We start from the raw sequence: 26,857 nt of genomic DNA, 5'->3' as shown, positions 1-26,857 counted from the left end.
CATACTACAGATATACCTGCACTATGTGGATTGCAGTGGTTGAAGAAGGCAGTTCATTCCAACTTTTCAAGGGCAACTAGGGATGGGTAGCAAATGCTTGCCCAGCCAATGAGACCCACATGCCATGAAAGATTTTAAAAAGAGACACAGTGCCAGAGAATACAGAGTAATATATATTAGTTTAGATCAAGCACATTTAAAAAAAAGTTTATGTGTTGAGGGCAATGCTGGCTAGGTTAGCTTTCCTACCAACCCTAATTGCCCTGGTGAAGGTGGTGCTGTCTTCTTGAACCGCTGCAGCCCTTGGTGTGTAGAGAAAGCCACAGTGCTGTCAGGAGGGACCTTTCAGGATTTTGACCCAGTGACAATGAAGAAACAGCAATATCGTTCCATGTTAGAATGGCGTGTCTCATTGTGAGGAACCTGCTGATGGTGATGTTCCCTTGCACCTATTGCCGTTGTCCTGTTACGCGGTAGAGATTGTGGATTTGGATGGTGCTGTTGAAAGAGCCAAGATGTATTAATACAAAACATGTTGTGAATGGGACAAGCTGCTATCACCAAGGATTGGTGGTGTGGTGGGTGTATATTGAAGGTGGTGAGCAGGGTGTAAATCCTGGATGGAGTTGAGCTTTCTTTTGATTTGATTTGATTTGATTTGATTTATCACTGTCACACACTCCAGAGTACAGCATGCTTTACAGGCAGGTTGTATGATACAAGTGCATCAGGATAACAGAACAGAGTGCAGGATCCAGTGTTATAGCTGCTGTTGAATCTTTTGGTACATATACACAAACTTTTATATCTTCTGCCCGATGGAAAAGGATGGAAGAGAGGATAACAGGGTGGCAGGGGTCTTTGATTATGTTGGTTGCTTTCCCGAGGCAGCAGGAAGAATGGATTAAGTCAACAGATGGAAGGCTGGTTTGTGTGATAGACCAGGCTGTGTTTACAACTCTTTGTAGTTTCTTTCTGGTTTGGGAAGAGCAGTTGCCATGCATACCACACTGAAAGTTGTCCAGATGGGATACTTTCTCTGGTGCATCTATAAAAATTTGTCAAAGTCTTTATGGACATACTGAATTTCCTTAGCCACCTGAGGATGTAGAGGCATTACTGTACTTTCTTGAACATAGTCCCTCAATGTGGATGAACGAGGACAAATTGTTGGTGATCATCAATCCCAGTCACTTGACGATCTCGACCATCTCCACATTGATGCAGACTGGGGCATGTCCTCCCCTCTGCTTCCTGAAGTCAATGACCAGCTCCTTCATTTTGCTGATAGCGATGGAGAGATTGTTGTCTTTATTCCATGCTGCTAAGCACTCTGTCTTTCTCTTTCTTGTACTCCATCTCATCGTTGTTTGAGATCCGACCTATGATGGTGGTGTCATCGGCGAGCTGTAAATGGAATTGGAATGGAATTTGGCCACACAGCCGTGAGTGTATAAGGAATATAGTAGGGGCTGAGTATGCAAACTGTGGGGCACCGGTGTTGTGGATTGTCGTGGAGGAGGTGTTGTCGCCTATTCTAACTGATTGTAGTCTGTTGGTCAGGAAGTTGAGAATCCAGTTATAGAAGGGGGAGCAGAGGCCCAGTGTTTAGAGATGAGTTTGTTTGGTATTATGGTGTTAAAGGCAGAGCTGTAGTCAATAATGTAGGTATCTTTGTTATCCAGATGTTCTAGGCTTGAGTTTAGGGGATGGTATCTGCATGGACCTGATGTGCCAGTAGGTGATTTGAAAGAGTTAGAATCTGGGAAGCTGCAGTTGATGTGAGCCAAGACCAACCTCCAAACGAACTTCATAATTATGGATGTTAGAGCTACCGAGTAGTAGTCATTGAGGCACACTGCATGACTTTTCTTTGGCACTGGGATGATGGTGGTCTTCTTAAAGCAGGTAGTAATAAGGAAAAATTAAAGTTGTCAGCAAATACTCCTGCCAGCTGGTACACGCAGGATCTGAGCATATGGCCAGGAGCTCCATTTGGGTTGGTCGCTTTCGGTGAGTTCTCCCATAAGAAGTTCATACTAATGTCTGCGGTGGTAACCAAGGGTACACATGTACCTGAGGCTGATGGGGCAGGTGACATCTTTTCACTGCCCTTCTGTTCAAAGGTCTGCGAAATGCATTGACCCCATTGGGTTGGCATGTATTGTTGCCTGCAATATTATCTGACTTCTCTTTGTAGCCCATTATGACAAGTAAGCCTTGCCACAAATCTCAAGTGTCCATGCGGTTAGTCTGGGTCTGAAGCTTAGTGTGTGTTGCTTCTTGGTGTCCGTGATGACCTTGTGAAGGTCGTACCTAGATTTCATGTGTAGGTCAGGGTCACGCAACTTGAATGCCTCAGACCTGGATTTCAGTAGGGAGTGGATCTCCCGGTTCATCCATGGTTCCCGGTTGGGGAATGTTCGGATTAACTGTCATCTGCACACTTATTGTATTGGCATACTGGTTTAGCTGCTGAGTTCTATAATATGGACCAGTCCACCAACTTTAAAGAATCCCATAGAAGCCCTTATGTTTCCTCAGACCAACACTTCACTACTTTCTGTACTGTGTCCTCAATGCTGCCATGATCCAGGCAAATGGACCATATTCTGTCACATATTTGACTTTTGCTTTGGAGATGGTAGTCAGGATTTGGGAGTCAGTAAGTGAGATACTCACCACAATATTCCTAGCCTCTGACTTGCATTTGTAGCCATGGTATTTATATGGGTAGGCCAATTCAGTTTCTGATCTCTGATGACCTCCAGGATATTGATAATAGGAGATTCAGTGATTGTAATGTCATTGAATGGCAGCGGGCAATGGTTACATTCATTTTTGTCGGGAATGTTAAATTGGCAATCATCAGCCTGAGCCTGGATGTTGTTCTGGTCTTGCTGCATAAGGAGACTAACTAATTCTGAATCTGAGGATATTGAGATGACATGTACAGCAGGAAGACAAATAGGTGAGTAGATAGAACATTTGTCTAACAAAATAAGAAAGCAGAGAGTAAGACTAAAGAGTAATTATTCAGATTGGTGGAAGATAGAAATTAGTGTTCAACAAGGATGAGTGCAAGTATCACTGTTACTCATAGTTCACATTAATGACTTGAACTGAGAAGTAATGAACTCAGTGTCAAAATTTGCAGTCAATACCAAACTGTATTGTGCAGCTAACAATGCAACATAATATGAGAAGACACTAGAAACTTGCAGCCTCGGCCCTTAACCAACAAATTAACACAGATGATTGAAGTGATGCACTTTGATATTTGTGTTTCCCCTCTTATCTACACCTTGGAAAATAAGCAACTAATTGAGGTAGAGGACCATAGAGATCTACAGATGTAGATGAACAATTTATTAAAAACAGAATTGAAGGTCAACAAAGCAATTAAAAATTCTAATAAATGACTAGGATTTATTTCTAGGTGTTGTGAATTTAGAAGTAATAGAATTATGCTAAATGCATATCGAACATAAGCTGTGCACAAATCTGGTTTCAGTATAATAAACAGGGGAAGGGGAGGCAATAACCTAGAGGTATTATTGCTTGACTGTTAATTGTGAACTCAGCAAATGTTCTGGGGAACTGGGTTCAAATCCTCCCAGGGCAGATAGTGGTGTTTGAATTCAATGATAATCTGAAGTTAAGGATCTACAGATGGCTTTTGTCAGAAAAAAACCCCATCTAGTTCACTTGTGCCGTTCAGGGAAGAATATCTGCGATCCTTACCTGGCTTGGCCTCCAGAGTTATAGCGTGTGGTTGATTCTTAACTGCCTTCTAAAATAGTTTAGCAAGCCATTCAGTTCTAAGGCAACTAGGTGTGGGTAATAAATGCTGGCCAGCCAGTGTTTCCCATGTCCCATGCTTGAATTTAAAAAAAATAAATTGCTTGCAGAAGTGATTCACCAGAATAATTTGAGTCCTGTGAGATCAGATCCATTTGAGAAGTTTGAATAAGTTAGGGAGCAAGAGAAGACTTGGAACAGGCCAAATAGGTGTTTAAAATTAGGAATGGGGTGGGCAGGGAAGGTAGGGAGAGAATCTTTCCACTTGTGGGAGAAACCAAAGCAGGATAGTTATGAGGATATCAAAAAGAGAATGAGGAGTGATTTATATATGCAGAGAGTGATTGGAGTGTGGAACTCATTACCCTAGGAAGTGGTTGAGGAAAAGAATATCAATGCTTGCAAACAGAGCTGGATTGGTACGTGAGAGAAAATTTAATGGCATTATTTGCTGAAATTGCAAGATAGTAAGTTAAAATAAGATAATGAGAAGGCTTGTATAGAATATGAACATCAGCACAGACTACCTGGTACAAACAAACTGCTTCTGTGCTGTTAGCTTTGAATAATCTATGATTCCACTGCATGTATTTTTCAAGATGGCAGTGGAGAAGGGGTTCAGCCTGGGACTCATCCACTTCCATTGGCATTGATTCTCTTTTATTTTCTTTTTACTTCTGTTTATTTTCTTCTCTTTTAAGCCTAGAGAGTAGCGGGTGAAGGAAGGGTCTCCCGGCGAGTGAGAACAGGTTCTGAGCTGGTTCCCCCAGCCTGGACTCGCAAGCTAGGCTAAGACTCCAGACCCGCAGCTAGGCCTGGGCATCCAAGGGAGGAGAAAGGGTGCCTCGGTCTGATGTGGCGATCTTGTCTCCGCATGGAGGTGTCATCCCCGTGTGGAGTTTGCACGTTCTCCCTGTGTCTACGTGGGTTTCCTCCGGGTGCTCCGGTTTCCTCCCACAGCCCAAAAATGTGCAGGTCAGGTGAATTGGCCAAGTTAAGTTGCCCGTAGTGTTACGTGAAGTGGTAAATATAGGGGAATGGGTCTGGGTGGGTTGCGCTTTGGCGGGTCAGTGTGGACTTGTTGGGCCGAAGGGCCTGTTTCCACACTAAGTAATCTAATCTAATCTAATCCTCTTCGTCTTCGACACCCTGGTAATTCAGCAGCCCAGCAAGCAGTCTGATCCAGGAGTGGCAGTCTCAGACCTGTGTGGCAGTCTTCTTCAGCGGAGGCTGCTTTCCACCAGCCCGGCCCACAATGGTTGTCTCGTCCCAGCTGCCTTTTCAGAACATTCCATCATTCCTTAATTGGCTTTACCTGCACCCAGGAGCTATTAACTGAATTGTCATGAACTTGTCTTCATTTTACATTTTTAAAAATTATTATATATGACCTCTGTCATTGATATAGGTGCCATATTGGGGCGAAATATAAAACTTTCCATTGTATTGTTCACATAAAAATCCACATAACAATAAATGTCTATTTTATTCTAGCCTTTAATGAAATTCTGAAGATTTCATTGAATCCCTACACTGTGGAAACAAGCCATTTGGCCCAACAAGTCCACACCAATCCTCCGGAGAGCATCCAACCCAGACCTATTCTCCCACTCTATTACTCTACATTTACCCCTGAATAATGCACCTAATCTACACATCCCTGGACACTGTGGGCAATTTAACATGGCCAATTCACCTAACCTGCACACCTTTGGACTGTGGGAGGTAACCAGAGCACGTGGAGGAAACCCACACAGACATGCGAATGAGTCGCCTGGGGTTGGAATCGAACCTGGGTCCCTGGCACTGTGAGATAACAGTGCTAACCACTGAACCACCATCCCACCTTGTTTTATGTTTTTTTGACAGCCAACGAGTCCATAGCAACTTTTAAAGTGGTCCCATGCTTTCAGAGATATTCTTTTGATCACTAATGTTCTGGGTGGTAGCAGAGTCCGTGTTATCCAGTATGTTCAAGGTATCGGAGACTTCATCTTCTATGGATTCTCTCATAGCTGGAGAGTTCAGTGAAATTGTCATGGATATCCACCGAACTATCCAATCATGTTGTTATTGTTGGTGCTAAGAGAAATGTCTGCAGCTTTGCCATCTGCAGCCTATCCTGGACAAATCAGATGTTGCCAATTTGGCATAGGTGGCACTCCATACAGGCTGCAATTTCATGCTTGCCTCTACATAGGCTGGTTGGATGTAAATTTCAGACTCTCCAATATCCTTTTTATTGCAATACTTAAGGAAGCCGCTAGAGACAATCCTGCAATTGTCAACATTATGTACAGTAGGAGGGAAATTCTTCAATCTATCCAGATATCATGTCTCTGCCAAAGTCACAGAGTCAGTCATCAGAGAGTGTTCTGGCTGCCCACAATTAGGACATTTGTGCAAGTGGACCTCAGATTAAATGAACAAGATTGTAGGATCTGTTTGAATGGAGTTAAGAAGCAGCAAGTTTCAGCACATTGGTAGCTGTTCTTGATAGGCTACCAAACAGTATGGAAATTTCAGGTACTGTATAAATCAGCAGCTCATGTAACAAGATTAATGTTATCATCATGGAGGATGTCAATCTTATATGCTGGGCAAATCTAATCAATATTTATGCTGTGGAATAAATTCTTGGTATATGTGTACAAGGTGATTTTTTTGAACATTATATTGAGGACCAAATGGAAGCAGGCTTTTTAAAACTCTAATATGAATGAGAAGGGACTAATCTTCATGTAAAATAATCTTTATGGAGGAGTGACCATAATATATTAGAATTATCCATAAAGTTTGAGAATAAAGTCATTCAATCCAAAACCAGGGGCTTAAATCTGAAGAAAGGAAACTGTGAAGGTATGAGGTGGATTGCTGAAATATATGGAAGGTGTAATAACAGACAGGATGTGGAAGAGCCGGTGTTGGACTGGGTGGACAAAGTTAAAATTCACACAACACCAGGTTATAGTCCAACTGGTTTATTTGGAAGCACTAGCTTTCAGAGCACTGCTCCTTCATCAGGTGGTTGTGGACTGTAAGATCATAAGACACAGAATTTATAGCAAAAGATTACAGTGTCATGCAACTGAAATGATATATTGAACAAACCTGGATTGTTAAGTGTTTCATTTTTTAGAATGGGTTGCAAGTTTTGGTACATTAATATATAAATCCAAGAACTTCTTTTAAGTCATCTTCTCAAGATAACTTAAGGTTTTCAACAAAAGAACCTAAGAGCATAAGAACTAGGAGCAGGCGTAGGCTGTCTGGCCCTTCGAGCCTGCTCTGCCACTTAATAAGACCATGGCTAATCTTTTGATGAACTCAGCTCCACTTACCCGCATTCTCACTGGATCCCTTAATTCCTTTATTTTTCAAAGAAAAATCTACCTTAGCTTTAAAAGTATTTATTGAAGTAGCATCAATTCCTTCCCTGGGTAAGAAATTCCATAAATTAACAACCCTCTGGGTGAAGAAGTTCCTTCTCAATTCGGTCCTAAATCTGCTCCCTCCAATCTTGAGGCTATGCCATATTGTCCTAGTTTTACCTGCCAGAGGAAACATCCTCGCTGCTTCTATTTTATTGATTCCCTTCATAATTTTATATGTTTCTATAAAATTAATTTTTCTAAATTCCAATGAATATAATCCCCATCTATTCAGTCTCTCCTCATAAGCCAACCCCCTCAACTCCTGAATCAACTTGGTGAACCTCCTCTGCACCCCCTCCAGTGCCAGTACATCCTTTCTCAAGAAAGGAGACCAAAGCTGCACACAGTACTCCAGGTGTGGCCTCACCAACATCTTGTACAGCTACAAGATTATCTCTCTGCTTTTAAACTCAACTCCTTTAGCAATGAAGGACAAAATCCATTTGTCTTCCTAATTACTTGTTGTACCTGCAGACCAACCCTCTGTGATTCATGCACAAGGATACCCAGGTCCCTCTGCATAGCAACACGCTGCAACTTTTTACCACTCAAGTAATAATTGTTTTTACTGTTAATCCTATCAAAATATAGTACTTCACATTTATTAACATTGTATTCCTTCTGTAATGGCATCTTAGCTCAGACAATGCATTAAATGTGTGAGGTCAGAGTCTGTCTGTATCCCAATCTTGAGTCAGACTGGTTCTATTTCCAAAGTGGAATTTACAAAATATTACATGTTGGAACAATATAATAGATAGTATTTAAAAAACTCTTAAACTGTTTATGACAACTATATATTCCTTTAAGACATAGAAACCCAAAAAATCAGTCATCCGTGGCTTACAAAAGGATCTCCCTACTTGTTTCTTTTTGTCTATCTTCCATCTGAAGAACATAACTGCTTAGTGAGCATGGCCACCTGATGAGAACTGTCCCCTAACCCTGGTACCAGTTGATGTACTGTGTTTCTTGAGCTCATGCAATGTCAATTGCCTATTTGAATTCTCCTAGTCAATGAACATTGCATTGATATAGGGTACACATAGCACCAAATAGTTCTGTGACATAACTTTCATGGACTATAATGGCTTTCAGTGATCCTGGTGGCCTTTACTGACACCTTCATTTTGTCCTTGTTTGTTAAAGGTTTATGTTTGGACAAAGAAGATACCTGCTGTAGCGGCAGTTTTATAAAACATTTTCAATTCAGATCCGACCAGAAATACTACAAAATTTAATGTTTTAAAGAGTCATAGAGTCATAGAGATGTACAGCATGGAAACAGTCCTTTTGGTCCAACCCGTCCATGCTGACCAGATATCCCAACCCAATCTAATCCCACTCGCCAGCACCCGGCCCATATCCCTCCAAACCTTTCCCATTCACATCCCCAACCAAATGCCTCTTAAATGTTGCAATTGTACCAGCCACCACCACTTCCTCTGGCAGCTCATTCCATACACGTACCATCATCTGTGTGAAAAAGTTGCCCCTTAGGTCTCTTTTATATCTTTCCCCTCTCACCCTAAACCTATGCCCTCTACTTCTGGACTCCCTGACCCCAGGGAAAAGACTTTGTCTATTTATCCTATCCATGCCCCTCATAATTTTGTAAACCTCTATAAGGTCACCCCTCAGCCTCCAACACTCCAGGGAAAACAGCCACAGCCTGTTCAGCCTCTCCCTATAGCTCAAATCCTCCAACCCTGGCAACATCCTTGTAAATCTTTTCTGAACCCTTTCAAGTTTCACAACATCTTTCCAATAGGAAGGAGACCAGAATTTCACGCAATATTCCAGCAGTGGCCTAACCAGTATCCTGTACAGCCGCAACATGACCTCCCAAGTCCTGTACTCAATACTCTGACCAATAAATGAAAGCATACCAAACGCCTTCTTCACTATCCTATCTACCTGCGACTCCACTTTCAAGGAGCTATGAACCTGCACTCCAAGGTCTCTTTGTTCAGCAACACTCCCTAGGACCTTACCATTAAGTGTATAAGTCCTGCTAAGATTTGCTTTCCCAAAATGCAGCAACTTGCATTTATCTGAATTAAACTCCATCTGCCACTTCTCAGACCACTGACCCATCTGGTCAAGATCCTGTTGTAATCTGAGGAACCCTCTTTGCTGTCCACTACACCTCCAATTTTGGTGTCATCTGCAAACGTACCAACTGTACCTCTTACGCTCACATCCAAATCTTTTATGTAAATGACAAAAAGTATAGGACCCAGCACCGATCCTTGTGGCACTCCACTGGTCACAGGCCTCCAATCTGAAAAACAACCCACCACCACCACCCTCTGTCTTCTACCCTTGAGCCAGATCTGTAGTCAAATGGCTAGGTCTCCCTGTATTCCGTGAGATCTAACCTTGCTAACCAGTCTCCCATGGGGAACTTTGTCCACATAGATCACATCTGCTGCTCTGCCCTCATCAATCCTCTTTGTTACTTCTTCAAAAAACTCAATCAAGTTTGTGAGACATGATTTCCCACGCACAGAGCCATGTTGACTGTTCCTAATCAGTCCTTGCCTTTCCAAATACCTGTACATCCTGTCCCTCAGGATTCCCTCCAACAACTTGCCCACTACTGAGGTCAGGCTCACCGGTCTATAGTTCCCTGGCTTGCCCTTACCACCTTTCTTAAACAGTGACACCGCGTTCGCCAACCTCCAGTCTTCCGGCACTTCACCTGTGACTATTGATGATACAAATATCTCAGCAAGAAGCCCAGCAATCACTTCTCTAGCTTCCCACAGAGTTCTCGGGTACACCTGATCAGGTCCTGGGGATTTATCCACCTTTACCCGTTTCAAGACATCCAGCACTTTCTCCTCTGTAATATGGACATTTTGCAAGATGTCACCATCAATTTCCCAACAGTCTATATCATCCATATCCTTTTCCACAGTAAATACTGATGCAAAATATTCGTTTAGTATCTCCCCCATTTTCTGTGGCTCCACACAAAGGCCGCCTTGCTGATCTTTGAGGGGCCCTATTGTCTCCCTAGTTACCCTTTTGTCCTTAATGTATTTGTAAAAACCCTTTGGATTCTCCTTAATTCTATTTGCCAAATCTATCTCACGTCCCCTTTTTGCCCTCCTGATTTCCCTCTTAAGTATATTCTTACTTTCTTTATACTCTTCTAAGGATTCACTCGATCTATCCTGTCTATACCTTATATATGCTTCCTTCTTTTTCTTAACCAAATCCTCAATTTCTTTAGTCATCCAGCATTTTCTATACCTACCAGCCTTTCCTTTCACCCTAACGGGAATATACTTTCTCTGGATTCTTGTTATCTCATTTCTGAAAGCTTCCCATTTTCCAGCTGTCCCTTTACCTGCGAATATCTGCCCCCAATCAGCATTCAAACATTCTTGCCTAATACCATCAAAATTGGCCTTTCTCCAATTTAGAACTTCAAATTTTAGATCTGGTCTATCCTTTTCCATCACCATTTTAAATCTAATAGAATTATGGTCGCTGGCCCCAAAGTGCTCCCCCACTGACACCTCAGTCACCTGCCCTGCCTTATGTCCCAAGAGTAGGTCAAGTTTTGCACCTTCTCTAGTAGGTACATCCACATACTGAATCAGAAAATTGTCTTGTGCACACTTAACAAATTCCTCTCCATCTAAATCCTTAACACTATGGCAGTCCCAGTCTATGCTTGGAAAGTGAAAATCCCCTACCATAACCACCCTATTATTCTTACAGATAGCTGAGATCTTCTTACAAGTTTGTTTCTCAATTTCCCTCTAACTGTTAGGAGGTCTACATTACAATCCCAATAAGGTGATCATCCCTTTCTTATTTCTTATTGGGACCCCAATTTCTAACAGATTTTAATTAGGACCTTCACTCACTAAAATGATTTCACAAAAGGAAAATCACTGACTTAAAATGGCCACAGCAATCAACTGATGACAGACTAGGTCAGCTTTATGAAACTTATGTGAGATAAACAAAGACAGTCTGAACTGAAACTGACATTTTCAAAAAGCTTTGAACCTCAGATCTACATCTCCTGTTTGCTTTACATCTTTACAGATAAGATTTATGTGTTGAAGATGAAAGGTCACCTGATAATTACCTAATTCCGAAAAATGAGCCCAGAGATTAGAACACTCAAATGAGCTCAATTTCAAGTCACTACTTTGGCAGAGCAGCAGAGAGAAAGATGGATTTATAACTGGAACTGGAGAAGGCTTGCCCTGTCTTTCCCTGTTTTCTCTCGATCTTTCTCAAAGGACACAACCTGGTGAGAAAGCAAATTGGAGAAACATCCCTTCACCATGACCTTAAAAACATTCATAATATTTGCAACCATTACTGATACAAGATTGAATGAATATGATCTAATCTAACACATAAGGAGACTTTCAGGATTTTTAAACTGCGTGTTCTTTTATCCTCCTTTAGTACTGGGTACTCTCCCTCTTTTAAAACTTGTACTTGTGATTGTGAATATGTTTGATATTGCACCTTTATTACTTTTCTTGAAGTTGAAGAGCAATAAAATTGTTCTTCCTTTCACCCATGAGAACCTTGTATTTGGTTCCTTGATTCATTCCGGTGAACTGGTGAACAGTATTTTATTTGAGTAAAGTATAGCAACGTGTTAAAAAGAATTTAAAATTTTTTTACAGGCAGTTGAGGGGGTTGAAAAGACCTGATTCATTCCTTGTCATAACAAACTGAAGGAAATTAGTATTAGTAAAAATGTAGTATTGGAGATATTAAAATGACTGTAAGTTGACAAATCCAGGTCTGAATGATCTACATCCCAGATTGCTGAACGAGGCGGCTATGGTGGTCATTTATTTTTCAAAATTCTATTGATCTGAATATTGCTGAAGAATATACGTTTATTCAAGGTTTATTCATCTGGAAAGTTCACAAGGATGATCAATCTAAAGGGAAAACACTCATTTTATACACTATAAGTATAGATTGCTAAAACTTAAAAAAAAGGACTGCAGATGCTGGAAATTTGAAACAAAAACAGAAATTGCTGGAAAAATTCTGTGGGTTTTGCAGCATCTTTCTCAAAGGACACAACCTGGTGAGAAAGCAAATTGGAGAAACATCCCTTCACCATGACCTCAAAAATATTCATAATATTTGCAACCATTACTAATAAAAGATTGAATGAATATGATCTAATCTAACACATAAGGAGACTTTAAGGATTTTTAAACTGCATGTTCTTTTATCCTCCTTTCGAATTAATGTTTCAGGTCCAATTCTTCAGAAATGATTGTAGCTAGGAAAAGATTGATAGATATGCTAGAGAAAGGGTTGGGGGAAGGAGAAAGAGTGAACAAAAAGGTGGAAATGGAGCTCGGATACAGAGAAAAACATACAGAGGAATGGGAAAAGGTCAACCTGGGAGAATGAATAGCTGCTAATGGGAATCATTAGTGGCTCCCAATGGGTAGTGTGTGGTAGTGGTTTATGTGATGACAGGACCTGCTGTGTAGGGGTTAGGGTAAGGAGATGGGAGAAGACCCTAAAATTATTGAACTCGATATTGAGTCCAGAGGGTGGCAGACTTCCCAAGCGGAAATTGAGGTGCTGTTCTTCTGGCTTGTGCTGAACTTCAATGGAGCACTGCAGCAGTCTGAGACAGAGATATTGACCAGGGAACAGGGTAGGATGTTGAAATGAAATGCAACCGGAAGCTCAGGGTCATTTTTGAGTACGGAATGTAGGTGTTCTGCAAAGCAGTCATCCAGTCTGTGTTTTGTCTTCCCAGTGTGGAGGAGACCACTTTGTGAGCAGTGAGTACTTAGATTGAATGAAGTGTAGGTAAATTGCTACTTCACTGGAAGTTGCGTTGGGACCTTGGGTAGTGAAGAGGGAGGGAGTAAGCAGGCAGGTATTATACCTTCTGCGGTTACAGGGGAAGGTTGGGTGTGGTGGAGACGTAGACAGACCTGTCCTGGAGGGAACAGTCCCTACAAAATGCTGACAAGGGAGGGGAGGGGGAATATGTGGTGGCAACCTGCTGGAGACAGTGGAAATGGCTGCTAATGACCCTTTGGATGTGGATGCTGGCGGAATGATAGTTGAGGATGAGGGGACCCTCTTGCTGTTGTGGGAGGGAAGGGGGAGGGTGAGGGCTGAGGTGCAGGAGATGGGCCGGACATGCTGAGGGCCCTGTCAACTGCTGAGGTTGGGTATCATCTGATGAGGAAGAAGGTGGACATTTTGGAGGCCTCCGAAATAGATTGCTGATTGGTTGACAAGTGGATTCGGATTGGTAGAGGCATTGTCATGAAGAGTATACCAGTTAGGTGATACTGGTGTTACACCCTCTATAAAAACCTGCACTTTTGTAAACTCACCTTTCCCAAAGCTTATCACTAAATTAGCTAATTGTAATTTTCTAAATTGAACCTTTAATTGTTTCAAGGGGTTCTTCTGGGTGTTACTCTAAACCAGTATATCATTTCTACATAGTTAGGAATACTGGCAACCATTTGATTGGTCAATCTGTGAAAAATGGCTGAAGCAGTTTTTTTTTACCTTGAATGGCATCACTTGACATTGTTAAAGAATGTCTGATGATCCATTAGCTTGGGGTGTTAAAGCAATCCACCAGTCTCCTTTTACTAAATCTACTTTAGTAAGATTTGTATCGTCTGGCCTACATGTAAATACAGACCAACAGCAATATGGTTGGCTCTTGTTGAAACTTCCTGAAGAAGGGCTTACGCCCGAAACGTCGATTCTCCTGTTCCTTGGATGCTCCTGACCTGCTGCGCTTTTCCAGCAACACATTTTCAGCTCTGATCTCCAGCATCTGCAGTCCTCACTTTCTCCTCTTGTTGAAACTGCCTGCCAAGTCACTCAATTCAAGGCATTTAGGGGTGGCAATGAATACCAGCTTTGTCAACAATGCCACATCGCCTGGAGAAATAAATTAAGAGAAACAGCTGCACTGGCCATTTGTTGATGATATTCTTATAATTCTTAACATAACTAACTCTGTGTAAGCTCCTCTTTATGCTTCTAGTTCCATTATTTATGCTTATCCGTATGTTTCTTTATTTCCATTACTAATGTGTCAATCACTTCATGTAATCTTTTGCGACTTAGCTTCCTTCGATCCCTTTAATAACTTGAACACTTCTATTGCATTTTGCTCAGTGTTCCAATGCATGTGACTCTAATTTTCCCAGTGGCTCTTCATAATTCAATGATATGGAAATGTCATTGTTGGAATGGGGTGGACAAAGTCAGAAGTCACACAGCACCAGGTTATAGTCCAACAGGTTTATTTGAAACCACAAACTCTTGGAGCACTGCCTCTTCACCTGATGAAGGAGCAGCGCTCTGACAGCTTGTGATTTTTAATGAACCTGTTGGATTATAACCTGGTATTGTGTGACTTCTGACTTCATAATTTCAGGCTGGATCTCCAGTTTTGGCAGATGTAAAAGCTTATTCCCATGGGTTCACTGACCACTGTGTTCTCCATGTGACTTTAGATACTTTTAATCAACCTGTTCAGGTATCTTATGACACATGTTAGTGACGGCTGAGACTTGAACCTAGAGCTCCTAGCCCAGGAGGCAGGAACTCCATCACTGTGCCCCAAGAGCCCTCCTGTCTAGTTATATCTGCAATGATCTAATTACTGTTCCATTGAAATTGAAAGTTAATCCATCATGAACTCCCACAGTCTTCCAACTGTGACCTTGCATCTTGTATAGATTTATCATAGCCTTCTTGCTCTTATTTTATGTGCTATATTTATAAGACTGAATCTTATAGGCAGAAATTATTTAACCAAGAGAAAGTGAGGACTGCAGATGCTAGAGATCACAATCGAGTGTGGTGCTGGAAAAGTACAACTGGTCAGGCAGCATCCAAGGAGTAGGCGAATCAACGTTTTGGACATATGCCCTTCATCAGACCCTGATGAAGAGCTTATACCCGAAACATCAATTCTCCTGCTCCTCAGAAATTATTTAACCCCTCGAAACGGAGATGGAAGATATAGTTTGCAATTAACCCACATCCATTCATTGCACTACAGACAGAACAGTAGATTTGTGTTGCCGACTGAATGACTGATGTTTTTAGTTAGTGTCATCCACTATGTGCATTGAATGCATGCATCAGTAGTGAACCCAATATTGCAAATTGCTAGTATTAAAGGCAGATTGCACCTTTCAAAACAGAAATTCATTGCAGGCTTCAAGGAGTGGTGACAGGTACTTCTTAACTTTTCCATTGGAAACTGTATTGTGCTCTGATGCTTTGAGTAATAATTTGCGAGGGAGTACACACAAACTTTTCAGGCACTGCAATGTGTAGATGTTGGTGGAAGAGATAAAAAGTTGAGTTGGTCTGTATCGATTGGGGTAGGAGAAGTCTATCTATACGCAGTGAGAGGAAGTGACAGTAGTGTTACTCCATGAACATGGAAGCGCTGCCAGAAGTTGAACAAACTAACACAATTGTCACAGTTAGTGAGTTCACTTCCAAATGGCACATTTTACCAACTGCACCACTAGCCTTGTCCATTGCTCAATTCAATATACTATCCATAGCCCCATACTCCATCCACCTACAAACAATCTTTATCAATCAGTACATGAGCCTACAAATCAAATGCTTGATCTTACTCTCACACAATCTTTGTACTCACAGGTCATTGGCAGCTATTCAACCATACCAGTTACACATATATTGCTGGACACACTCCACTCTGATGTTTTTAACAGATGAAAGTGACTGCAGGCAGTAGCTTAGGGCTGGAGTTGGACAAACATACATTTTTAACCCACTTGGAAGAGACAGTGTTGGGCACCATGAAAAGAGGCAAAACTGAGGATCAGGCAAACTAGCAAGGCTGAAGCAATCGATTGCAAGAGGATCTGTGTACCTAATCCTTCTTCTTCATACCACTTCTGGAAATACATAAATCATGCAGGCTTTCTCTGCTATTCAGAGACATTTGTCTGTGAAAATGAACAGTAAATAGCAGGCCTGTCTGCTTTCCTGAGATGAGCAGGAGGAAACAGTTCATTACCCTTCAGATGTTCCAATTTAACAGCTGCACATAAAGGTACAAAGTCTCCCTTTGAAGTTATCAAAGTTAGACAAAACCATTAGGAAACGACTGTCTTTCTTTCAAAATTTGTAATGCTTTTTAAAGATGTGGTTAGTTCTTTGGTCGGTTTCCTTACTCTGTGGTTGCGGACTACTGTTAGGACTGTGAGTTTTGGGCAACTTAGGCTTAAGTGTTTCATAACAATCCACTCATATGGTATTTCGAGGCTAATGTAATATGACATTAGAATCCCTCAGGCCATTCAGCCCATTGGGTCCACATCAATCCTCCAAAGAACATCCCACCCAGACCCACCCCCTAAGCTTGCATTTCTCATGACTAGTCCATCTAGCCAGAACATCCGTGGGCACAATGCGCAATATAGCATGGCCAATCCACCTAACCTTACCTGCACTTCTTTGGACTGTAGCAGGAAACCTGAGCATGCAACAGAAACCCACGTAGACATGGGGAGTGTAAACTCCATACAGACAGTCACCCAACGGTGGAATCAGATCCAGCACTATGAGGCAGCAGTGCTAACCACTGAGCCACTGTGACCTGAAATTGTATTACTGTCCTGTATGCTTCCCAAAATAGTGAATTCATAGTCAGCTTGACCACTGGAAGTGGGTAGAGGTAAGGTTATCACCTCTGTCTGATAGTCAGTTTGTCCGTAAATAATATATATTTTAGAAATAGATTTCAACAAAACGTGGTACGTAGATAGGGTTTGTTCAAAGGAAGAACTGACTAGATTTAGGGGAGGATGTGGATCTTGTTCCTGGAAATTTTTATAATATCACTTAACATTGAGAGATGAAGTAAATTGCCCTTTTTGTTTATCATGTGTTGTTTAATTAATCGTTTAGAATGTTGTGGATTGTTGCACCTGCTGTGCCATAATTTGTCATGTTGTTAAAATGTGAGCAGAATTTTCTCAGCAGGTTATTGAGTGTGGATTGGTTCCATGACTACCTGGTGAGGTCCACACCCCCAATAACCCACCCTCCCATCCTGGCACCTTCCATTGCCACCGCAGGAATTGCAAAACCTGCACCCCCACCTCCTCCCTCACCTCCATCCAAGGCCCTAAAGGAGCCTTCCACATCCATCAAAGTTTTACCTGCACATCCACCAATGTCATTTATTGTATCTGTTGCTCCCGATGCGGTCTCCTCTACATTGGGGAGACTGGACGCATCCTAGCAGAGTGCTTTAGGGAACATCTCTGGGACACCCACACCAATCAACCACACCGCCCTGTGGCCCAACATTTCAACTCCCCCTCCCACTCTGCTAAGGACATGGAGGTCCTGGGCCTCCTTCACCGCCGCTCCCTCACCACCCAACACTTGGTGGAAGAACGCCTCATCTTCTGCCTTGAAACACTTCAACCCCAGGGCATCAATGTGGACTTCACCAGTTTCCTCATTTCCCCTTCCCCCACCTCACCCCAGTTCCAAACTTCCAGCTCAGCACCGTCCCCATGATCTGTCCTACCTGCCTATCTTCTTTTCCACCTATCCACTCCACCGTCCTCTCTGACCTATCACCTTCATCCCCACCCCCACCCACCTATTGTACTCTATGCTACTTTCTCCCCACCCCCACCCTCCTCTCATTTATCTCTCCATCCTGCGGGCACTCTGCCTGTATTCCTGATGAAGGGCTTTTGCCCGAAATGTCGATTTTCTTGCTCCTCAGATGCTGCCTGAATGCTGTGCTTTTCCAGCACTATTCTACTCCAGAATCTGGTTTCCAGCATCTGCGGTTATTGTTTTTACCTGAAGCCTCATCAGTAAGAAGGAAGCTTTTAATAAAGCCATTCATTTTTATCAGCTTTATAATTGTTATGGTCCCAACTGATGGTTCAACAGGACAAAGTCAGAATCCAGAATCTGGCTTGATAGCTTTTTTAAAAATTTAGTTAGCATGGCTGCCAGTCACTAAACAATAGTCATATGAGGCTGTGGAGAATTTTTAATAATGGATCATAAGTTTATTACAATAAAAGAGGCAAACAAAAAACAACAAACTAGATTTTACGGATATAGGATCCAAAAAGATCTTACAAAACTCAAGATAAAAGGTTTGAACTCTAGTTTTCCTCCACTATTTTATCCCGTGACTCAAATCCAGTAGAGTTACACCTCTATATCAAATCCTTAAGTTCCACAAATTTTCCCTAGTTTCTGTGAACTGTGGAGATTCCTTACATGAATACAAAGCTGAGAACTTAAAACTTATAATTCACAGCAGATTTTGAGTCAAACTCTTTGGTCTGGAAGGTCCATAAACAAAAACTCTGCTCAGTTAAATTATTTCCTTAACTGCAATGAAAAAAGTCTCTGTTGGAGAGAAACTATTTTGATTTCTGACCCCAACCAGGTTGCCTTTAAACTATCCAAAAAGATTTCAATTCTTGGGTTTTTTAAATTAAGATCAATTCTTGATTATTGTTGTGATCCCAGCTGATATTACAACCGGACAAGACCAGTCCCAGAATGAAATCTGACCTGATAGATCAATGTTTTAAAAAACTGCTTCTGATGAAGGGTATTACCAAGTTCACAACATTAACTCTGTTTCTCTCACCACAGATGCTGCCAGACCTGCTGGGTTTCTCCAGAACATTTTGCGTATGTTTCAGATTCCAGCATCTGCAGTACCCATGCTTTTATAGTTTATTTCTTTTACAGCTGTATATAGACACCTTTTTTTTTAAGGAAAACTATTGAATCTGACTTCAGTCAGGTATCCTTTGAATTGATTCCAAAAGCTTTTGAACTGATTTTTTAAATTCAAAACATTTTTATGCTTAAAATAATATCTTAATGTTTAATCTCTCTGGCTGTGAATTCACACATTAACAAAAGACCTCTCCATTAACAATCCAGGAGGCTTGCAATCACCTGCTGTCTGTTACATATCAAGTTTCAGAAAAGACTAAATAATGTTTATACCCATTTACAAAAAAAAATCCATTGGCCATTAGTTTGAAACCAAAGCTTATAAAAATAATTTACATAAATTGCACTCTGTCCATCACATTATTTTGAGTGGAAATCAGGCACTACCTGTTGTAAACCCTACAGTATAAACATCTCATTGTATTCGCACTCTAGGTGTCCACAGTTGGCTGCTCTCTAACACATTCTGGATCAGACCATTGTTCCAGAAGGACTGCCTGACCTGATTTCTTTTTCTAAAAAAACTTCACTGAAGTAACCAACTCTAATATGGCACTGTTTTGAAATCCAGCATTATGAATAATCGGTCAAATCACATAACTTACATCACAATTACAGAACATCAAGCAGGTAGTAAAGGTCTCAAGGAGGAGCTGTATAATTACAATAAAATTGATTTGACACAACATGGTAGAGATATGTGTTGAACTGAAATAGAGTTCCACTCAGGATGATGTGTAACTTGGAGGAAAAATTTGGGTTTTGATCCCAAGCTCTTCCTTAAGTTATGGGTTTAATGGAACGAAATATGCCAAGGTGTTTCACAAGAGCAAAATAAATGTCATGACATTGAAGAAAAACATGTGCTGGAAATCAAGTCCCAATAATCCTCAGTCATCAATTTAATCACTCAGCTGCTTCATTTACCTGACATTGACCATTATGTAAGATAAACAAAACTCAGAACAGATTTTGTCAATAAACATGGAGAAAATGACTTACTTATTATAAAAACCAAAAGAACTGCGGATGCTGTAAATCAAAAACAAAACAGAAGTTGCTGGAAAAGCTCAGCAGATCTGGCAGTATCTGTGAAAAGAAGTCAGATGGATGTTTCAGGTACGGTGACCCTGAGTTTTTGTTTCTGACTTATTTATTATAGTAAATTTATCCCTTAAAGGCAAATGGATTAACTACTAATCAGTAAACTTAACCTATACCTTTGTAAAATCCAAACATGCACACTTCCATTCACAAATAGATTTGATTTGATTTATTATTATCAGATTCTGAGTACAGTGAAAAGCACATACAGTTATATGTGCTATTCAGGTATATCATATACATGAAAGTAATAGAACAGTATGCAAAATACAGTGTTACAACTACATAGAAGGTGCAAAGAGAGATCAATAGTTGAGAGGTCCGTTCAAAAGTCGGATAACATTGGGGAAGAAGCTGTTCTTGAATCTGTTGGTACATGTTTTCAAACCTTTGTATCTTCTGCCCAATGGAAGAAGGTGGAAAACAGTATAACAAGGTTGGAAGAGATCTTTCTTTATGTTGGTTGCATTCCTGTGGGAAGTGTAGATGGAGTCAATGGATGGAAGTCTAGTTTGCGTGATGGACTGGACTGTGTACACAACACTCTGTAGTTTATTGCTGTCTTGGGCAGAACAGTTGCCATACCACACTATGATGCAGCCAGATAGGATGCTTTGTGTGGTGCATTTATAAGAATTGGAAAGAGTCATTTTGGACGTGGCGAATTTCCTTAGCCTTCCAAGGAAATAAAGACATTGGTGTGCTTGGACAGTGCAGTGAAAGTAGACAGTTTTCCATAAGTAATATGGGTGAAACGTATAAGCAAACAGGAACAAATTCTGTGGTTCCCAAGAGTCCGTGCTGTAAGGGTGGAATGAGATGACATACACTGTCACAGGTCTTGTTGGCTTTGATGATAATACACCGTTGTTGTCAATCCTCAATTCAGTAACCAGTCATTTAAATATATGATTTTGCTTGAGATAGAAATTTTGTTTTTAAATCTTTTAATGCTGTTTTTTTTCCTACTCTCAGTGAGGGATAGGTAAAGATTTTATTTAATTTGAATACTTTTGGAAGTCTGAAGGTAACTGGTGGCAAACTGCATCTTGACTCATAAAAACAGATTCTTAACCCATAGACATCTGGTGCCAGCATTTCTCACAAAATTTATCAAGTCCACCTACTCATTGTAGCTTATATAACCAATAAGGGAACACTACAACGTTCTGCTTTTAACCTTCAAGTTGTTAAAAATTAGTATTTTCTACAACAGTTCAAACTTCCAATTTCCCAGTTTATACTTCAAATAAGGGATGTGCTCCTTTCATAACACCAAATAGGACCCTAAGCCACAGAATGAGAAATTATGTCAAATGACAAAAAGCTTGAGTGATAAAACTAGATTTTAAGAAGTGTCTTAAAGCAGGAAAGCAAGGTAGAGAGGTACAGTGATAAAGGAAGGGAATTCCAGAGCTTGGAGCCGAGTTAGGTGAAGGCACAGCCACTAATGATGGAGCAGTTATAATGGAGAATGTATAAGTAATCGGAATTAGATGAACACTTTGGAGAGTTGTTGGGTTGGAGGAAAGTACTCAAGAGTTTTATAATCAAAATCACATGATTATCCATTAACGTATGTGGTATATTTTTAATAAAAACTTTGGCATTTTTCCCTCAGAATATCTCGAAAGCATTTCTATTATTTATCAAGACCTCCTTATGGGGAAAAATCCAAATGCTGTGATTGTGCCAACTTCCTCTGTCCAACAACATCGCTTACTGTCTGTTGAAACAGCAACACAAGAAGGTGTTGATGCATCCCAGTTTTATGACTGTTTGGAAACACTCTGTGACAGATATAAGCACAAGTAAGTTTTGTTATTATAGTAGTTGGTATTGTATGTTGAGTCTGTGATTTATGTTGTGATTAATCAGTTTTTTTCCTTTATTCAGTATTAATGTCAATTTGTTTCTAATATTTGTCACTCATAACTAACATCGTGTTTTTTCCTGTGCATTCCACCAACAAAATTTGTCCCAAAAGAAGAAAACAACCACAATTCCACACTTCAAGAGGAGACAAAGTTCTCGGGTTATTATCACTGGACTATTAATCCAGAGATGCCCTGGTTCAAATCCCACAATTGCATATAGTTTAGTATTTGAGTTCAATAAAAAAAAATCTGGAGTCAAGGGTTTAATGATAACCTGACTTTGATCAATGTCAATTGTTGGGGAAAATCTCATCTGTTTCGTCTTTGCCTGGTATGCCTATCTGTGACTCCAGGCACACAGTAATGTACAGTAACTCTTAACTGTCCTCTGGTCAATTAGGGGTCATCAACAAATGGTGGTTTAGCCACAATGCCCACGTCTTGGGAATGAATTTTTGAAAAAAATTTCCTGAAATTTAACATTACAAGCATAACAAAGATATGTAAGAATTGAAAATTTATCTTTCAAGTTACCCATTATTCTTCCTAGGTTGGAATTAATTGTACCACTATGACACCAGTTGGTATACCTGGATGTTATGGGTATAGATCCATGGGGCTTGACTGATCCTGGGTATGTAGGGGCACTCTCATGAGTGCGGATGACGCACAAGATCTGGCAAAACCCGAAGGGTAGGTGGTGACGCTGTTGTCACGTAAGTCCTATCTCCATCTCCATCCCATTAGGAGTTGATGTTACATTTGAAGCACAGGCAACCCTGCACTGGAGGTAGAAATTGTCCTGCAGGCTTTTTAAAGTGGCCCTGCAGTTTAAATTCCCAGTGTCTGAAGCTCAGTTGCTCCAGCACAAAAAGACATCCAAAGTCCAGGGAGAAGATTCCTCCACTGTCACACTGAGTTGCATCAGCAGGTTCAGCTGAGGTCTGAGGTGTCACAGTTCAGCTGGGGTAACCCCTTCATCTGTCATTACCTCCTTGAAATTCTGTCCCCTTGAGGGCTCAGATATGTGTCAAGAGTGTGGTGCTGGAAAAGCACAGTAAGTCAGGTAGCATCCGAGGAGCGGGAGAATCGACATTTTGGGCATAAGCCCTTCATCAGCAATGAGGCTTGTGGGCCGGGGAGCTGAGAGGTCTGTGGTACTACTTTAAGAGATAACCCATCTGCACCTCGACTGTGGACTGCCCTATTACATATTGGACCTATTTCTTCTGGATTTCCTGCCTGAGCATCTCAGCTTAGATAGTGTCTACACACAGACAATGTCTCCATGATCATACAGTACACTGTGCATAATGTCCTGCAAGGATTCTCAAGGAGAGTTTTTAATCCAAAGACAGCTGGTGTCAGCATGTCTCACAAAAGTGTCAATCCAGTTACTCTATAGGTTTACATGAGTTACATGATCTTGTGTAGCCTTTAGTAACCCTCGAGTTGTTAAACAAAAAGGTTATTCTCTACAACGCGGCAGTCAGAGAGAGCCAAAGAAACCACATCTGAGTAACCATGTTTTATTGGGTGGGTTACTAAAGGCGTCAGAGATAGGTATGAGTTTCATTAAATAAGGAGGCCTGATTATATCATGTCAATTGCACTTAAAGAACACACAGGTTGAAAATTTAGCATTTCAGCACCTTCCGGCTGCTAATGTGGGATATTTCTCATATTGTTACCTCCCACTTGATTGCCACCACAGGAGGCTGTTGTGCACCTCTCTGCATACTTCTCCGTGCCCGTCTGTCATCTTCCATGCTACAACAGGCTCCATAAAATCAAGACTGGGGTCTTTCCCTCATGTTTGACCCAGTGCACCACACTGGGCCCCACAGACACACTCAAGCTGTAATATTTCATGCTGCATTACTTGTGGTGTCACCCCCTCTGCTGAGGTCAAATGTTCAGAGACCCCTGGTCAGAGTGGTCTCTTTCAGCAATAAACACAACTGCACTGCCGATCTGACTAAATGACCAACCAACAAGACAGTACAGTAATTCCCCAGAATCAATGAAATGCTCTAACATGGGACCAATCCCACTGCTGTACAGCAGCAGCTCCATATCTCACAGCAGCTTTGTAGCTGAAATTGTCAGTTTGCTGTTTTTTTTTAAAACTGTCATTTTAGAAATGATTGATTGTGCTAAATACATCTCCACTCATTATTTAAGCTGTCCTCTGTAGCTAGAAACATAATTTTAGCTTTGTTGAGCAATGCTCTTGCCACTGAATCAGAAGGTCAATGCTAAGTAAGCTCTGTCTTATCAAATATAGCATATTTCAGAAGAGTTATACGAATGCCTTGTCTGCTTATTCAGGAGGACATAAACTATAGTTTTCTAAGATTAGGGTATATATTCTGTCCTGTCTTGTCCTCTTGGAGATCTGCTATCATTGGTGGGTCAAACACCCTTACCAATATGATATGATAAATATTCCATCTATGTTACCCCATAACATATACCATGAAGACTAGGTTCTTTTTGAAATAGATATCTCGAAGTTCATGAACAACAATAACTATTAACACTGTTATATCAGACTTGTGCATTGACTGGGATATCTGCTTATTAATGTTACAAATGTATTACAGTCAGAATTTTCCAAGCCTCTGAATGGCATGGCATTGGTCAGGAAGTTGGGAGAATTGTATGAGTTTGGCAGTAAAAGGTTTCTCAATTTGAAGAGCAAACTGTCCCATTTTCAAACCAAATGATGAACAGCAAGGCAAAGTTCTCTCTGATGAGTGGTGAAAAACTTATTTGCATACTTTAATATGTGTTAACATCTCATTACAGTTCATCTCGCCTAATTTATACGCAGCTTCCTATTCGCCAGATCAAAACAATTCACGACATAAAGGTTATAGCAATTTCCCGATGAGTCCGGCTTGCCACCTCTGGCCTTCCGTCAGGAGGCAGCATCAGGAGGCAATCCCACTAGTGACTGTGGTGCACAATCAATGTATTGCATTCCCGACATTTCAATGTTATTTCATTTTGCTTTCATCACGACTGAGGCAGCTCGATGCCGGGCTGTGTGTGGGCTCCTGAGCCCGGGGCTCCCGTCAGCTTTCTTTATTTACTTATTTTTTCTTTTTACTTCTGCGCAGCAGCCATCCACAAATGTTGGGATCTGATGTGTACCATCCCCACTGCTCCCTCATGGTGGATCTCAGATCCATTTGCAAGACAGTCCTGCACATCCGAACTACGGTCTGGAGCAAGCCAGTGTCTTTCATTGGAATGCTGTTGCCAGCAGCTATGCAGCAAGCAGACTGCATGTGCCTCAACCAAAGTACAATCTGGCAAAGACTAAGGGAATAGTCCTCAATCAAGTCAAAGGAGACACCCTTCAGTCAGGCAACTGAAGTAAGTTAATAGCTGCCTCCGATATCTGTCCAGGGCTTCAGGTAGTTAGAGTCAGGGGACTCATACTAATACAGTTTGGAAAGCGGGCTATGGTCAACACTGGGCATCCATTGTAGTCAGAGAATAAGTCAGTTGAAGATTTGCACATAGATTAATCAGGGGTGTTAAATGAATACATTGCATCTGCCTTAACAGAAATGAAAGATGCTGTTCCCAAGCCATGGTGACCGAGGGGAACTCTATCACGAGGAGAGTTATAAATTAATTAGGAAGAAGGCTTGTATTGATGTACTGTTGGTACTTAAAGCTGGTGTGACACAAAGACTGAATGAAATGCAACCAAGGATCTTGAAGGAAATGAGGGGGAACCATAGGAAGGAGACTGGCCATAACATAGAACATAGAACATAGAACATAGAACAATACAGCGCAGTACAGGCCCTTCGGCCCTCGATGTTGCGCCGATCAAAGCCCACCTAACCTACACTAACCCACTATCCTCCATATACCTATCCAATGCCCGCTTAAATACCCATAAAGAGGGAGAGTCCACTACTGCTACTGGCAGGGCATTCCATGATCTTACGACTCGCTGAGTGAAGAACCTACCCCTAACATCAGTCCTATATCTACCCCCCCTTAATTTAAAGCTATGCCCCCTTGTAATAGCTGACTCCATACGCGGAAAAAGGTTCTCACTGTCAACCCTATCTAACCCCCTAATCATCTTGTACACCTCTATCAAATCACCCCTAAACCTTCTTTTCTCCAAAGAAAACAACCCCAAGTGCCTCAGCCTTTCCTCATAGGATCTTCCTACCATACCAGGCAACATCCTGGTAAACCTCCTCTGCACCCGTTCCAGTGCCTCCACATCCTTCCTATAGTATGGCGACCAAAACTGCACACAATATTCCAGAAGCGGCCGCACCAGAGTCTTATACAACTGCAGCATGACCTCAGGACTCCGGAACTCAATTCCTCTACCAATAAAAGCCAGTACGCCATATGCCTTCTTCACTGCACTATTTACCTGGGTGGCAACTTTCAGAGATCTGTGTACATGGACACCAAGATCCCTCTGCTCTTCCACACTACCAAGTAGTCTACCATTAGCCCAGTAATCCATCTTTTTATTACTCTTACCAAAGTGAATCACTTCACACTTAGCTACATTGAACTCCATTTGCCACCTTTCTGCCCAGCTCTGCAGCTTCTCTATATCCCGCTGTAACCTGCCATATCCTTCCTCACTGTCTACAACTCCTCCGACTTTCGTATCATCCGCAAACTTGCTCACCCAACCTTCTAACCCTTCCTCCAGGTCATTTATAAAAATGACAAACAGCAATGGTCCCAAAACAGATCCTTGCGGAACACCACTAGTGACGGCACTCCAAGATGAACCTTTGCCATCAACTACTACCCTCTGTCTTCTTCCAGAGAGCCAATTCCTAATCCAAACCTCCAACTCACCCT

At 41.4% G+C, this 26,857-nt stretch overlaps 1 protein-coding gene across 2 annotated transcripts in view; it reads left to right on the top strand.

The window, feature by feature from the left end:
• Nucleotides 1-26,857, top strand: part of cstpp1 (centriolar satellite-associated tubulin polyglutamylase complex regulator 1) — a 327,290-nt gene that overhangs the window by 257,017 nt on the left and 43,416 nt on the right. For both annotated transcript variants that reach the window (XM_072592675.1, XM_072592676.1), the window contains one exon: nucleotides 21,739-21,928. In XM_072592675.1, the coding sequence (XP_072448776.1) occupies nucleotides 21,739-21,928 (190 nt within the window). The remainder of the gene's footprint in view (nucleotides 1-21,738; nucleotides 21,929-26,857) is intronic.

This window comes from Chiloscyllium punctatum, chromosome 22 (assembly GCF_047496795.1).
Source record: "Chiloscyllium punctatum isolate Juve2018m chromosome 22, sChiPun1.3, whole genome shotgun sequence".
In the NCBI taxonomy this organism is placed as follows: domain Eukaryota; kingdom Metazoa; phylum Chordata; class Chondrichthyes; order Orectolobiformes; family Hemiscylliidae; genus Chiloscyllium; species Chiloscyllium punctatum.
Note: the sequence above shows the minus strand (reverse complement) of the source record. Positions and strands in the feature narration are given on the sequence as shown.